Below are 16726 nucleotides of genomic sequence, written 5' to 3'. Positions count from 1 at the left end.
ATACAAACATACCATGCATAAATTGTAAAGGCCTAGGGGGAAAGAGTATCTCAGTTCGCCCATGCCTGACGGCAAAGGTGGGTTTTAACAAGCTTACGAAAGGCGAGGAGGGTGGGGGCAATTCTAATCTCTGGGCGGAGTTGGTTCCAGAGGGCCGGGGCCGCCACAGAGAAGGCTCTTCCCCTGGGTCCCGCCAAACGACATTGTTTAGTTGATGGGACCCGGAGAAGGCCAACTCTGTGAGACCTAACTGGTCGCTGGGATTCGTGCAGCAGAAGGCGGTCCCGGAGATAATCTGGTCCGGTGCCATGAAGGGCTTTAAAGGTTATTACCAACACTTTGAATTGTGACCGGAAACTGATCGGCAACCAATGTAGTCTGCGGAGTGTTGATGTAACATGGGCATATTTGGGGAAGCCTATGTGTGTTTGTGATGCTTTTGCGCATGCGCTGAAGTGTCCCAGATAGTTGGGTGGAGCCTCCCGCCACTAGTGCTACTGGTTGTAAGAACTGGTCCAAACTGGGAGCAACCCACCGCTGATTACAGGGGCATCAAAACCCCAAAAGAGAGAGAGAGGGAGAAAGGAAGGAAGGAAGGAAGGAAGGAAGGAAGGAAGGAAGAAAGAAAGAAAGAAAGAAAGAAAGAAAGAAAGAAAGAAAGAAAGAAAGAAAGAAAGAAAGTAAGTAAGTAAGTAGAGACATACCATAAGTCAGTGTTTCCCAACCTTGGCAACTTGAAGATATTTGGACTTCAACTCCCAAAATTCCCCAGCCAGCAAGTTGCCAAGGTTGGGAAACACTGCCGTAAGTAATCCTTGATTTATAACGGCAGCTGAGCCCAACATTTTTGTTGCTCAGCAACATAGTTAAGTGAGATGTACCCCATTTTAGAACCTTTTCGCCATAGTTGTTAAGTGAATCACTGCAGTTGTTAAGTGAATTATGTGGTTGTTAAGCCAATCTGGCTCCTCCTGTCGCTTGAGGGATGATCACAAGGGATGATCACAAGAACATGGAACAGTGCAACTGTCATAAATACATGCCAGTTGCTAAGAGCCTGAATTTTGATTGTGTGACCATGGGGATCCTACAATGGTCATTAAACAAATGGTTGTAAGTTGAGGATGACTGTATTTTTTGGAGAATAAGACACACCTTAGTTTTTTGGGAGCAAAATGGGGGGGGGGATTCTGCTTACCAGGTATTCATCTGGCTAGCGCCCTTAGCCAACACATTATTTTATCCCCTGGTTAGGGCTTTAAAAAAACTTTATTCGGAGTGAGTAACAATGAAAGAGCTTGCAAGCCAGTAAGAGCTGGGAACATCATTAGCACCTGGAAAGAAACATTCGGAGCAAGTAGAGCAATGGAAAAAACCCTGCAAAGACTTAAGGCTTGGAAAACATTCTTCGCAGAGAGTAATAATGAAAGAGCTTGCAAGCTGGGAAGAGATGGGAACATTGTTAGCACCTGGTTAAGGCTGCAAAGAAACTTATTCGGAGCAAGTTAGAGCAATGAAAAAAACCCTGGAAAGAATTAGGGCTTGGGAAACATTCTTCACAGAGAGAAACAATGAAAGAGCCTGCAATTTAAGAGCCAGGAAGATCGTCAGCAGCTAGTTAGGGGCTGGGGGGGGGAGGAAGCGCTACATTCAAAGTATAAGACGCACCCTAATTCTCAGCCTCTTTTAGGGAGGAAAAAGGTGAGTTTTACACTCCGAAAAATAGGGTACCTATAGAACCTTTTGCAGTCCTGTGATTCATTTCTAGGAATCACTGAATTCACTTTACTTCTTATGCAAAATTATATTGGATTGTTCTCTAGCTCATTCCAGTTCACTTCTAAGGCAGTAGTTCTCAACCTGGGGGCCGGAATCCCTTTGGGGGGGTCCAACAATCGTTTCACAGGGGTCACCCAAGACAAATTTCCCATGGTGTTAGGAACTAAAGCTTGTATTCTGGCACCTTAGAACATATTTTTACAATCTGACCAATCAGGCGTTTACAGTGCGGGTGTCCCTCTGACCTTCCTGCCAATCAGCTTAAAGCTCTGTTGGGGAATTGGCACTAGACTTATGGTTGGGGGTCACCACAACATGCGGAACTGCATTAAGGGGGCGCAACATTAGAAAGGTTGAGAACCACTGTTCTAGGGTAAACGACTTCAGGCTTAGTCAGAATGATCATAAAATCATAACATTCCAATTTTAGTAAATGTTGATATTAAACCAATAATAAAAATGAACGGAAAGGGGCGGCATACAAATCCAATAAATTATTATTATTATTATTATTATTATTATTATTATTATTATTATTATTAATTGTTGTTGATGTTATGTATTGCCGCCAGAAGGGGGCGAGTTCAGTCGGGAACTTATGTTTAGTGGATTTGCTGTTCAATTCGTTACATTTAATATCTCAGATTATAAATATTAGTGCCACTGTTGGCCTTTGCAGCCTCGTGGTTTAACAGTTGATATATTTTCAACATGTTCAACATTTATATATGTTGCCTATAGATTGTTTTTGTTGTTGCGCATTTGTGAGGTACCTTCCACTTCAGCCATTCTGAAGTCCCAAGACTATATAAACCACTCAAAGATTTTGGGAAATGTCCAGGAAAAAATAATGAGAAATAAAGCATTACCTTGCGGTAAGAAGGGAGGCCAATAAATTTAATACATAAATATTCCCAAGAAAATACCTTTTATATGGGCATAGCCACAACTGAGCTCAATTCAAGTTTTTTTCCCCACTCACATTTGGCTGATTCCACTTTGCAGAGAAACACTGTGTAGTTATGATAATATAAGGCAATAATTTAAAAGTAATTTTCAAATGTTACTTTTTAACAATGGAAATCTTATCTTTGGAATTCCTAGGAATTTCGTAGGAGTCATTTTAAGAACTTTTGCAAGCTTTTAGTAATTGATTTTGCTACTAGTTCACATTTTTAATTTCAGCTATGAGATTTTTTTTGTTTAAAAAGTTTATTAAATTTCAAGAAATAAAAGGCTAAAATAGAAAATTAGAATAAGAGAAGAAATGTGGAAAAGAAGAACAAGAGGGAATGTTTAAAAAGTGACACAAGAAAACAAAGAATAACAAGAAAGATGTTAAACTTCCAACTTGTTCAATATAGTTATGGTACATACTGCTAGACATTTCTGTAATAAAAAAAATCTATAATTGAACATTCTCTGCTTTCAGATTACACAAATACGTATCTTCAATAATCAAAAGATGTCAAATTCTAATATCAAAATTTCATTTTTCCCTTTATTGAATAAAAATTCCAAAAATGATTTCTACGTAGATCAATTGTGAGGTTTCTGTGAATATAATCATATTTTTTTAAAGTATCTGTATATTCTCCCGGATAAGTTTATTCGTAAATAAGATGACCCTCAACATTTTTACACATTTTAATCTTCATAACTGGCTTATCTGCAGATGGCACATTTTTTCATGGCATTTTCATTAAAAATTTGAGGATTGGCTTATCTATGGATGGGCTTATCCATGAGTATATATGGTATGCTATTTTTTCCCATACTGTTTAGATTACTCTATCATGTGCTGCGCTATGCTCTGAAAGCTTTGAATAAATTGTTTTGCTCCAAATAAATATCAAATGGTGCAGTAAAATATTGACTTGGCAGAAATTTCTTTGAATACAATGACAAATTTCTAAGTAAACATTCACGAGGCTTAGCAGTTAATCACTTCCAAGTTCTTAAGCTTAACATTTGGTATCCAAAATACAATACATATACAAAATATAATAATTAGGTTTAATTGACAAGGATGTGGCACAATTAAACGGTATATTAACATTTAAAAGCACATCCAAAAAGCTTGTTTTTGGTGTATGAAGAATAAAGTATGAACAAAGAGAAATAAAAGAAACCAAATAGGAGATTAATCATCTAATAGGAGATTAATCATCTAACAGAGATTATTGCTAACAAATGATTTTTCAGATGTTTATAGGGAGGGAACATAAATGCCATCCCTAAAGATGTAAAGAAATGTTGCCAATCTGAACTCAAGACTTATATCAGTGCTAAAGTCATTAATCATGAGAATGAATTTCTAGAGGTGGGCTTTTTATGCAGGGAAAATGTTTCTGTTTGAAATATAAGGCTTTCATACCAGAATCTTAAAAACATGTGAGTTGGTTCACAATGTTAAATGAGTATAGCTTTAAAAGAGAGCCAATATAACAGTGATGGTGAACCCTTTCAGCACCGAGTTGCGTGGAAACGGTGCAGATGTCTTTTGCCTAGCGACCGGTTAGGTCACACAGTTGGCCTCCCCCGGGTTCCGTTGGCCAAACAATGTCGGCTGGCGGGTCCACAGGGGAGGGTCTTCTCTGTTGCGGCCCCAGCCCTCTGGAACCAACTCTCCCCGGAAATCTGCACCAGCTCTACTCTCCTTGCCTTTCAAAAGGCGGTTAAAGACACATCTCTGCCAGCAGGCCTGGGAACCGTGAGCGATAAGTTTCACTCCAGCCATTGGTATGAAAGAGGGATGATTGATTACTTTTTATAGTGAGTTTTATTTATATTCCTAATGTTTTTGTTTTTATTTTTATTTTATTATTATTATTATTATTATTGTTGTTGTTGTTGTTGTTGTTACATTTGTATGCCGCCCCTCTCCGTAGACTTATTACTGTGTCTATTTTACCCTTGCGAGTTGGCGAGAAGGGTGGCCTATAAACCTATACGTCTAATAAAATAAATACAGAAATAAAATAAATAAACCCCCGATGATGGCAGCGTTGCAGCCGCCACCCCTTAAATGTAGCAGCCATGAGCGGTGCTTTCCTCCAAGTCTCATCTGGGAAGATCTGGTTGGGAAGGGGTGCCTCCATGTGCCGGCTCATGGCAGCAGGCTCAGCTGCAGCCCAGACGAGTCGAGGAATTGCGGGGAAGAGAAAGGAACAGGAAGAGGAAGGGAGAAAGGAAGAAGAGGAAGGAAGCACTACAAACCCTGCCACTAGACGTGGCTTCAGAAGACACTTTGAAGCATCACAGCAATTTAGGGCTGGAAGATATCTCAGAGGTCACCCCATGCTGCGGCAAGAAACCGTAAATTGTCTGGATTATTTTGGTGCCTCTAACAGAGAGGAAATTTGCCAGAAAGGAGAAGGAGTTTATTAGGACAAGGCTGCCATGCAGAGGAAGGCAGGGATAGTCCTTGATTTATGACCACAATTGAGCCCAAACATCTGGTGCTAAGCAAGAGCATCGTTAAATACGTTTCACACATTTTGCTCAATCCATGACATTTCCTGGCTCTAACAGTGATGTACAAGCTAGGGAAGAAGAAGAAGCATCCTACTTGCTAACACAGAGCTGCCAATACAATACACAGATTGAGGATTCCTTTTCCCCAAGTGGATTATTGGGGAAAAGGAATCCTAAGGGTTAAATAAGGTCCAGGAGGGTATTCTAATCCACAGAAGCTATGGTTAAATATATGGCAGAAAGTGGACTCTGGATGTTTTTCCAAATGCAGTAAGTTGGGTTGAATATGTAGCTTTAGAAGAGTTCTCTCTCTCTCTCTCTCTCTCTCTCTCTCTCTCTCTCTCTCTCTCTCTCTCTCTCTCTCTCTCTCTCTCTCTCTCTCTCTCTCTCTGACTGTCTGTCTGTCTCTCTCTGTGTGTGTTATTACAGGGGAGATTTCCTTAGGAGTAAGACTTGGGGCTAATTGGCCACTCCTCTAGTCTACTTAAGGACAGCAGAGGCAGCTGAAAGGCTGCAGGAAACAACATTTGGAAACCTGGTTGGTCATTGTGTGGTGTTGACTCTAGGAAAAATATCTGCTCTGTTTCTTTGCTTCGGTTCGGTTCTCAAGGCATTTTGCCAAACTTCGTGAGCTATCAAAGACTAATTGCTCTTCTGTTATCTAACACTGTCTGAACGTATGCCAGCTGTTAATGTTTAATTAACATAAATAAATACATGCTTAATTAACAGCTGGGCTTTAGCAAGAATACACTGCTTTTAAGTCCGCGTGTATGCGTGAGTGTAGTGACTTCTACTAAGACATTTATTAGTAGTTGGTGATTAAACTCATTGCGAACAAACTGTGTTTTGCGAGGTTCCTAGCTGGGGCAGAACAGGCAGCTCCTCTTCCTTGTCGTAATCCGGGTGAACATTGCATGCGCCAAGTGCTCTCTTTTCGATGCTCAGTGCTGAAAAGGTTTGCCATCACTGAGATAGGCCATTGTTAACCTATTAATGATTTGCTACTTTATATACGATACCCTTTAGTGATAACAGGGAAATTGGAATGCATTTCCCTAATAAATGAACAAGTCCTTAATGCCAACATCTGTGCAATTAATGTGTAAAATCTTCCAGGTGGATAAACATGAAATCAACAGTACCATTTGCCCTGGGATGAACCTCGATTCATTTCGCATTTACAATACACAAAACATAAAAACAAGACCACCCCTTTAAAAGTTTATACTCCTGTGGCCTTCTCCGGGTCCCGTCGACGAAGCAATGTCGTTTGGCGGAACCCAGGCGGGACCCGCCTTCTCTGTGGCGGCCCTGGCCCTCTGGAACCAGCTCCCCCCAGATATCAGAGTTGCCCCCACCCTCCTTGTCTTTCGCAAGCTCCTTAAAACCCACCTCTGTCGTCAGGCATGGGGGAATTGAAATTTCCCTTCCCCCTAGGCTTATAGAATGTATACATGGTATGCTTGTATGAATGGTTCTTTAAATTGGGCTTTTTTAGATTGTTTTAATATTATATTTCTTTTCATTGTCTTTTTATATTGTTGTTAGCCGCCCTGAGTCTTCGGAGAGGGGCGGCTTACAAATCTAATAAATACAAATACAAATACAACTGAAAAACATGCATAGTTGTCGTGGAGACTGTGGGAAATCTGCAGATTCTGATAGCAAATGAAGTGCATGGTCAACTCTTCCAGATTCCAAAATGGGGAAGGTGGCTTCCTGCAGTTTAGGTCTTTTGTACTTCCCCTATGTCTGGTTCCCCTCCTCTTCCACAATCATGGGCTGCTGCTGCTCCTGCTCTTGTTCCGGGTCTCCAGGAAGCATGCTGGTGACTGTCTGGAGAAGGGATTCGATTTGCTCTTCTGTAAGCCTCTCTTCACTTTCTTCCACAATCTGCAAAGGACAACGATTTAGTATGTACAGGTGTATCCTGTGTCAGGAGTAGCAGCAATCCTGGGTGATATTTCATTATATAAGGTAAAACATAGAATGTAAGCATATTAATGCTGAGTCATAGGGTGTGAACTATTTTATTTTTTTTTATTTATTAGATTTGTACGCTGCCCCTCTCCGAGGACTCGGAGTATGAACTGCAATGTGATTGGGCCAGAGCATTGTAAGATGCAAATCAACTGTACCATGATTATCCCATTTATTATTATCTCATTTAATATTGAGTCCTCGGAGAGGGGCGGCATACAAATCTAATAAATAAATAAATAAATAAACAAACAAACAAATAAATCCCTGCTGTCTGCTATTGCTTGCTGTTGATGGTGGTGGTTATTTGCTGGCTCGCAGGAGCAGTTTGAGTGTGAGTTAAATATTGAGTAAAGTACTAGCAGTGATACGAAGAAACCTGGATGGTTTTGTATCTACTAGAAATCTGCATTGGTTTTGTATCCATTTTATTTTATTTATTTTTATTTATTTATTTATTTTGTCCAATACACAGTAAGAGTTTTAGTGGGTGTATATACATACACCAGGGTGATTCGACACAAAAATATGTAACCCTTCCCTGGTGCAGAGCTGAAGGGATTGGATACTGTAGCCTAGAGGATAATTCTCTGCCTTACAAGGCAAAGGTTGCAGGTTCAAGTTCCAGTGGGTATGGCTAGCTGATGAGGCCAAAATAAGGCCGAAATAGATCTATCCTAGTCTCCCTTAATTTTCAAATTCAGCAAAAGAAAATGTGACATATATATATATACACATAGTAAAATACATGATGAAGGTTATAGAGGAGATACTCATGGTAAAATATATCTATGAAAGAATAGAAAAGAAGATATAGTAATAGAACATATCAATGAAATAATAGAAGAAGAGATATAGGAATAGAAGAAAGGTATAGGAGATATAGGAGAGCAATAGGACAGGGGACGGAAGGCACTACTTGTAACTTGGATTGGTTGAGTATCTACTTGTAAGTAAGCTGAATAATAAAGTTCCTGTATATAGAAGACGGAAGGCAGAAGATATTTTGCACCGAAGAGTAAACCATTTTTTTCTACAAACATGTCTTCGTCATTTATCTGATTCCTTAATTGCCACATTATATTCTGGTATCTTATCTAGTCCTCCTGCATATCTCTACATATATCTGGACATCCTGATCACCCTTTTACATGCAAACTTCCAAACTCCTTAGGACGGACCTAATTCACACAATTATCAGCTGGTACTGCAAGTGCTTCTAAAATAGTGGGGCAGGCCTCTCTGGAGGGGCACGGAGCAATGCCAGGGGAGATGTGTGACCCCGGAAAACGTGTGTTGTTGGTTTTTTTGCCACAGGGAGTAGGGGTTTTTTGCACCAAACAATAGCACACAGCACAGAGCAGTAGATATGAAAGGCAGATAACAAACCCTTAAGAGATAAGGGTTTAATAAGGTAAGGGGACTAGAGACCAGGTCATACGAGGAAAGGTTGCTGGAACTGGGCATGGATAGTCTAGTAAAAAGAAGGGCTAGGGGGGACATGATAGCTGTATACAGGTACTTAAGGGGTTGCCACGGAGAGGAGGGGGACACACTGTTTTCCAGGGCACCAGAGGGCCGGACGAGGAACAATGGTTGGAAACTGACCAAGGAAAGATTCAACCAGGAGATAAGAAAGAATTTCCTGACAGTGAGAGCGATCAACCAGTGGAACGGCCTGCCAGCGGAGGTTGTGGACTCCCCAACTTTGGACACTTTCAAGAGGAGATTGGACTGCCATTTGGCTGGGGTGCTGTAGTATTTCCTGCTCAGGCAGGGGGTTGAACTTGATGAGCTGTAAGATCCCTTTCAACTCTAATAATAATAAAAAAAAAGAGACACCATGGGAAAATATTTAACACGGATGAAAAGAAAGGGGAAGCAAGATGAAGATAATGAGACAAACGTAAGTCTCCCAAAAGTTAAGATGAGGAAATAGGAGAAAGTGTGTGTAGCACTTGGCTTCACTGTGACTACGGTGGGAGACAAGGAAAGACCGGTATGTTTACTGTGTGTAAAAATGTTGGCAGTGCACAGCATTAAGCCAAATAAATTAAGGCATCACTTGAACATATTACACCCCAATCACTCTGATAACCGCTTGAGTTTTTTTCAGCAAAAACGTGCCAAATATTGCAAATAATCGTCCTAGCAGAAAGTTGGGGAGGGACGCGAAATGTTTACTTCTACTTTGGAGGGGGGCGTAACAGAAAATAATTGAGAAGAACTGTCCTAAAACAATAAAGCTGACATTATGCAGGAAATGAACAAAAAAAACAGCCAACTTTTAACATTTAGCGAGGCTCAGTAATAGTAGGATAAAATGCAACCAATCGCTACGAATCAGAAAATAACTAATCAGGTCTTCTAAAGAACTGGCACAGAGGCCTTTCCTTCCCTGGTAAGGGAGGGCATTTCTCCAGATAAGACTATTGGCATTGTTAACAGCTTTCCCCACCTAGGCGCTGATTGAATGCATTAGTCAAAGTTAGGTACTGTCAATATCTGGATACACCCTGGACTCAAATCTTATCATTGAATCGTTTATCCTAATTTCTGGACCTCCCACCAGATCTACTGGCAGAAAGTCTGCACTGAACCTATTTGCCCTCTTGGATCCAGGGAAGCAGAAACTCTCGCTCATGTCCTCATACGTATTAAGTTTGTTGCAAAATCAAAAAACACAAGAACAGTTTTTTCCCGAACGCCATCACTCTACTAAACAAATAATTCCCTCAATACTGTCAAACCTTTTACTAAGTCTGCACTTCTATTTCTACTAGTTTTTTCTCATCATTCCTATCACCCATTTCCTCCCACTTAGGACTTTATGATTGTAACTTGTTGCTTGTATCCTAAGATTTTTATTAATATTGTTTGTTTCTTCATTGCTTATTTGACCCCTATGACAATCATTAACTGATTCTTGACAAATGTATCTTTTTCTTTTATGTACACTGAGAGCATATGCACCAAGACAAATTCCTTGTGTGTCCAATCACACTTGGCCAATAAAGAATTCTATCCTATCCTATCCTATTACCGGAAGCACACACAGATGACTGATTCAGCTGGATTCAATAACATCTTTATAAACATAATAATTATGTTTATAAGCTGAAGGGATTGGATACTGTAGCCTAGAGGATAATTCTCTGCCTTACAAGGCAAAGGTTGCAGGTTCAAGTCCCAGTGGGTATGGCTAGCTGATGAGGCCAAAATAAGGCCGAAATAGATCTATCCTAGTCTCCCTTAATTTTCAAATTCAGCAAAAAAAAACATGTGACACATACAGATAGAATTGTTGGCTATCAATAAAATTAACTGCCTTGGAAATGGCCCTGGGTTGGGCCGAGAGGCAAAAAGGAGCTGTGACGTTCCTTCAATATACCAGGGTGATCCGACATTAATACATATGTATATACACATACACACACTGCTCAAAAAAGTAAAGGGAACACTCAAATAACACATCCTAAATCTGAATGAATGAAATATTCTCATTGAATACTTTGTTCTGTACAAAACTGAATGTGTACAACAGCATGTGAAATTGATTGTCAATCAGTGTTGCTTCCTAAGTGAACAGTTTGCTTTCACAGAAGTTTGCTTTACTTGGAGTTATATTGTGTTGTTTAAGTGTTCCCTTTATTTTTTTAGCAGTGTATATATTTACAATACCACAAGTAAAATTCTTCTTCAATCAGTTACAGGTAAACAGGAGCAGGAGAGTTAGTTTCATTTCAGCAGAGTTCAGAGTGAGAGAGTACAGAACGGAGAGTGCAATGTAGACTGGAGACACACCAGCCTTAAGTTTCAATTCTCTGCACAGACTCAGAAGTGGTTAGCTCCCATTGGCTAACTTAGTTGCTATGTCTATTCATTGGCTAACCTTGTTAGTGTAACTCTCCCAGTCATGAATATTCTAACAATATGGTGTCCTTTTTATGATGCCCCAAAGATGTGCTATGACTTCCTCAGTCATCTCCAAATTTGAAGGCAACCCTGACAAATTTTATGTTTATAATTTTTTAAAGGATGCTAGATCCACACTCACATGTCACATACCCTCACCAAGTCTTGCAACCATGTAAAGCCTTTAATTTGAAGTATCATTTCATTGCCCTCATTGTTCCCCCTCCCACAATAATGAATTGTTGTATTTCTCTTTTTTACTGTAAAACCTGATGAAGGATCATAAGAAAGGTATCTGATTTTGGAACTCCCTTGCTTTTTCCCCATTGCCAGCTTTTTATTTATTTTTTAAATTAAAAAAAAATCTTTTATTGAAAATTCATAAAAACAAACAGAGGTACATAGAAAAAGTCGAGAGATATCGTAATCTCTCTTCCCTTGTTTATTTTACTTTGCATACAATTTTACATATGCAGTTTTTCATATCGATATTTTTCTTGCTCTTCTAACATAACTCTATGTTCATATATAAATAAATTTTAAAAAAAGACTTAAATGCATGATTTATATTAAGAAAAGGAAGGAAGAGAAAATAAAAAGTAAACATAATCAACAATGTAATACCTTCCCAATCTATTTGAAAAAGTTTGCCGGATACCATTTCCTACTTTTTAATATCCTCTCCAATGGAGAGTTTTAGAGAATTCAGGCCCTATTTGGACAGGGGGTCATTGCTCACAGTCGCTCATGCCCTTATCACCTTGAGGTTCGATTACTGCAACACTCTCTACATGGGGCTACCTTTGAAAAGTGTTCAGAAACTTCAGATTGTGCAGAATGCGGCCGCGAGAGCTATCGTGAGGCTTCCTAGATTCGTCCATGTTTCTACAACACTCCATGGCCTGCACTGGCTGCCGATCAGTTTCCGGTCACAATTCAAAGTGTTGGTAATGACCTTTAAAGCCCTACATGAATCCCAGCGGCCGATAAGGTCCCACAGAGTTGGCCTTCTCGGGTTCCGTCGACCAAACAATGTCGTTTGGCGGGCCCCAGGGGAAGAGCCTTCTCTGTGGCGGCCCCCGCCCTCTGGAATCAACTTCCCCCGGAGATTTGAATGGCCCCCACCATCCTTGCCTTCCGCAAGACTCTAAAAACTCATCTATGTCGCCAGGCATGGGGGAACTAAGACATCTCCCCCAGGCTTATTATATTTCATGTTTGATGTGTATGTGCTGTACGGTTTTTAATTGCTGAGGTTTTTATATATTTTATTATTAGATTTGTTCCACTGTTTTTATTACTGTTGTGAGCCGCCCCGAGTCTTCGGAGAGGGGTGGCATACAAATCTAATAAATTGAATTGAATTGAATTGAATCTCTTTGGCCATTGGACTTTTCAGGTTGAGCCTCGCTCTACTTGGGATGCAGCTTGAATTTACAGTGATGCATTATTTCTTTCATGGAGCTTGACCTTGTAGTGATGAAACAGCTGACATTTCCTAAGGGGGTTATAAAGCATAGTATATTCCCAGAAACGTCATCCATGACAGGCATGGCACAGATGAGGGCTCTGATTAAATACCGTCCACTGGAGAAAGAAAGAGCAATCTACTCCAGTGTTCTGTCAAGGAAATAAAATGGATGTCCACAGCAAAGACAGCATCAACACATTTGGAAGGCATGAAAGAAGCTACTGGGCAAGAGCTAAGGACAGTGATGGTGAACGATGTCGAAAACACGTGCACGCACACTATCGTGCACACCACAACAAATGCCCACACCTACACAGTGGTACCTCTACTCACGAACTTAATTTGTTCTGTGACCAGTTTCTTAAGTAGAAAAGTTTGTAAGAAGAAGCAATTTTTCCCATAGGAATCAATTTAAAAGATATGTCTGATAGTGGAAACCACAGGGAGGGTGGAGGCCCTGTTTCTTTCCAGGAGATTCCTAGAGAGGCCCCACAGAGGCTTCTCCCCGCCTTTTCTGACCCTGTTTCCTCCCAGGACATTCCTAGAGAGGCCCCACAGAGGCTTCTCCCCGCCTTTTCCGGCCCTCTTTCCTCCCAGGACATTCCTAGAGAGGCCCCACAGAGGTTTCTCCCCACCTTTTCCGGCCCTGTTTCCTCCCAGGAGATTTCTAGAGAGGCCCCACAGAGGCTTCTCCTTGCCTTTTCCGTCCGTTTCCTCCCAGGAGATTCCTAGAGAGGCCCCACAGAAGCTTCTCCCCGCCTTTTCCGGCCCTGTTTCCTCCCAGGAGATTCCTAGAGAGGCCCCACAGAGGCTTCTCCCCCCCCCTTTTCCGGCCCTGTTTCCTCCCAGGAGATTCCTAGAGAGGCCCCACAGAGGCTTCTCCCCGCCTTTTCCTACCCTATTTCCTCCCAGGAGATTCCTAGAGAGTGCCTACGGTAGCTTCTCCCTGCCTTTTCCGGTTACAGTTTCGGAAGCTCAGGTTTGTAAGTGGAAAATGGTTCTTGAGAAGAGGCAAAAAAATCTTGAACACCTGGTTCTTATCTAGAAAAGTTCATTCTTACCACTGTAATTTAATGCCTGGGGAGGGTGAAAATGCCCCCCCGCCCTCCCTGGAGACCCTCTGGAGACTGGAAACAGCCCATTTCCCAACTTCTGGTGTGCCTGGTAGGCTTCCCTGGAGCCTGGGGAGGGCAAAAACATCCTCCCCCACCCACCGGAGGCCCTCCAGAATCTGAAAACGCCCTCCCAGAGCCTCTGTGTGAGCCAAAAATCAGTTGGCCAGCACATACATGCGCGCTGGAGTTGAGCTAGGGCAACGGCTTGCGTGCCAGCAGATATGGCTCCACGTGCCACCTGTGGCACGTGTGCCATAGGTTCGCCATCACAGGCTAAGAGCAAGGGCACTGGTGCTTATAATATATTGAATTAAAGGCAAAGGGAAGTCCATCTGCTGACTGCCCAGAAGCAAAAGGAAAGGTTGAAGCTGCAAAAATGCGTCTACCATTGGTCCATGCAGTGCAAGACCATGAACTAAGGTAAAGTTGATGTCAGAACAGAAATGTCAAGAATAAGTATTCACATTCTGGAAATCAGCAAATTAAACTGGACTGAAATGGGTCCCTTCACATCAGAAAAGCAACAGATCTTCAACTGTGGGTTAAAATCTCACTGAAGAACTATGGCTAGCTATCATCATCATCATCATCATCATCATCATCATCAAAATGGTGTCAGTCAGTTTTTGAATACAACCCTGCCCCAAATGAGAGATGAACTGAATCTGAATCAAAGATAATCCAAAGATCAAATGATAAATCCAGTATACTCCAAATCAGTGCTTCTCAAATAGTGATGCAGGCTCCCCTAGGGGGGCAAGGAGCAATGCCAGGGGTATGTGTGATCCTGAGGAACGTGGGGGGGGGGGGGGGTTTGCCGCAGGGAGTAGGGGTTTTTTGCACCGAACAGCACAGAACAGGAGATATGAACTGCAGATAACAAACCCTTAAGAGACACCATAGAAAAATATTTAACAGGGATGAAAAGAAAGGAGGAGAGAGACGGAGATAATGAGGCAAACATAAGTCGCCCGAAAGCTAAGACGAGGAAATATGATGAACCATATGTAGCGCTTGGCTTCACTGTGACTATGGTTGGAGACAAGGAAAGACCGGTATGTTTACTGTGTCTAAAAATGTTGGCAGTGGACAGCATGAAGCCAAATAAATTAAGGCATCACTTAAACACGTTACACCCCAATCATGATGATAAGCTGCTTGAGTTTTTCAGCGAAAATGTGCAGAATATTGCAAACAATTGTCCCAGCGGAGAGTTGTTTACTTCTTCCTCGGTGGGGCATAAAAGAAAATAATTGAGTAGTACTGCTCTAAACCAAGATGCAATAGAAATGGAAATTGAAAAGTTCTGTGGCAATTTGCAACACCATATCAAAAAAGGTATAATTTTAATTGCAGTGTACAAATCTGAGATATTAAAGCTGCAAACAGTATCTGGATTGACGGGAAAAATTAGTCATGTATGAATGAAAGAGACAGATAGTTCTGCTAAGAAAATTAAATGTTTACAGCACATGCCTTATTCCAAGAACTAAAAACCTAACTCCACAGATGGCTGACATCAGATGGACAAGTCTGAAATCAAACTGACAATATAATCTAAAGGCAACAATAAAGAAATTCTATGCTGTCAGCAAAAACACGTTGTGGTGCTCACTATGGCTCAGATCACACACTTCTTGTTGCACAGTTGCATCTTAAACCAAAGAAAATAAATAAAACATCTGACTGGTATGTCAATGTATTCATTTTGATGTCCTGATGAAGGTAAAGACCAAATTTAATGGATTACGTTTGGTAACCAGAGTGCCTGAAAAAATATCCAGGGAATTGTTAACGATGAAGCAAGAAAAACCCAAGGCCAGAAATGCAAACACATTTGTCTCTTATGCCATGAAAATAAGTGACAGCAAATAAAAGGTAACGAGGAAACACAATGTTATGATTGCTGGAACCTATTCTATTATTGGCTTGAAAATAGGAATAAAATTTGCTACCGTGTTTCCCCGATAGTAAGACCCCCCCGATTGTAAGACATATGGGGGGTTTTCAGGGGGGTCGGCTAATATAAGCCATACCCCGAAAGTAAGACATATGTCTTACTTTCGGGGAAACACGGTACTAAAAGCGAGGGAGGCGTCGGAGCAGTTCACGGCGCTGGCGAGGGAGCTTCGCGCCCAGGAGAGTCTCCCAAACCCGGCGCGGATAAGAAGGACTCCTCGGCCGGCGGAGGAAGTGCGGCGGCGGCGGCAGGCTCCGGAGGGAGCTCGGGCGGTGGCGAGAAGACGGGATTCCGGGTGCCGAGCGCCACCTGCCCGCCGTTCACGCCAAGGACAGGCAGCCCCAGTTCCAGCGCCTCGGCCTGCTCGCCCGGCCTCTTGCCCGACGGGGAGAGCAAAGGCGGCGGCGGGAGTAGCGGAGGCGAGGCGGAGAAGAAGCGGCAGATAGCTGGCGAGGCGCCGGCTAGAGGGCTGGACCCCCGCCGCTTTGCCGCCGCTCCCCGCCGCCGGCTTTGCTGGGGTCGAGCGCCACGACGGCGGCAGGAACTGTGGGGGGTAGCCGGCGTACGCTCCGGCTAACGAGCCCTTGCCGCAGCTATCCGCCGCTTCTTTCTTCTCCGCCTCGCCTCCGCTACTCCCGCCGCCGCCTTTGCTCTCCCCGCCGGGCAAGAGGCCCGGGCGAGCAGGCCGAGGCGCTGGAACTGGGGCTGCCTGTCCTTGGCGTGAACGGCGGGCAGGTGGTGCTCGGCACCCGGAATCCCGTCTTCTCGCCACCGCCCCGAGCTCCCTCCGGAGCCTGCCCGCCGCCGCCGCGCTTCCTCCGCCGGCTGAGGAGTCCTTCTTATCCGCGCCGGGTTTGGGAGACTCTCCTGGGCGCGAAGCTCCCTCGCCAGTGCCGCGAACTGCTACGACGCCTCCAACACCAGCCGGTAGCACGTCAGGAAGTCACCGCCGCCTCCGGCGCCCGAAGAGACCTCGCCCGGGCCGAAGCCCGAAGACGAGCCGGCCCCGGTGCCCGGGACAATATA

General features: G+C 42.8%; 2 protein-coding genes across 2 annotated transcripts in view; both read right to left on the bottom strand.

The window, feature by feature from the left end:
* SUMF2 (sulfatase modifying factor 2) overlaps positions 1 to 16726 on the bottom strand; it is a 323736-nt gene that overhangs the window by 80354 nt on the left and 226656 nt on the right. The gene's annotated exons all lie outside the window — the stretch shown is intronic.
* The window catches only part of CRCP (CGRP receptor component), a 43017-nt gene continuing 29363 nt past the window's right edge, over positions 3073 to 16726 (bottom strand). Inside the window, exon 6 of the mRNA XM_070735139.1 lies at positions 3073 to 7152. Within this exon, the coding sequence (XP_070591240.1) occupies positions 7006 to 7152 (147 nt within the window). The 3' untranslated portion in view covers positions 3073 to 7005. The remainder of the gene's footprint in view (positions 7153 to 16726) is intronic.

The sequence above is a fragment of the Erythrolamprus reginae genome, chromosome 1, assembly GCF_031021105.1.
Source record: "Erythrolamprus reginae isolate rEryReg1 chromosome 1, rEryReg1.hap1, whole genome shotgun sequence".
Classification (NCBI taxonomy): Eukaryota; Metazoa; Chordata; class Lepidosauria; order Squamata; family Dipsadidae; genus Erythrolamprus; species Erythrolamprus reginae.
This window is presented reverse-complemented; position numbering and strand designations above follow the sequence as displayed.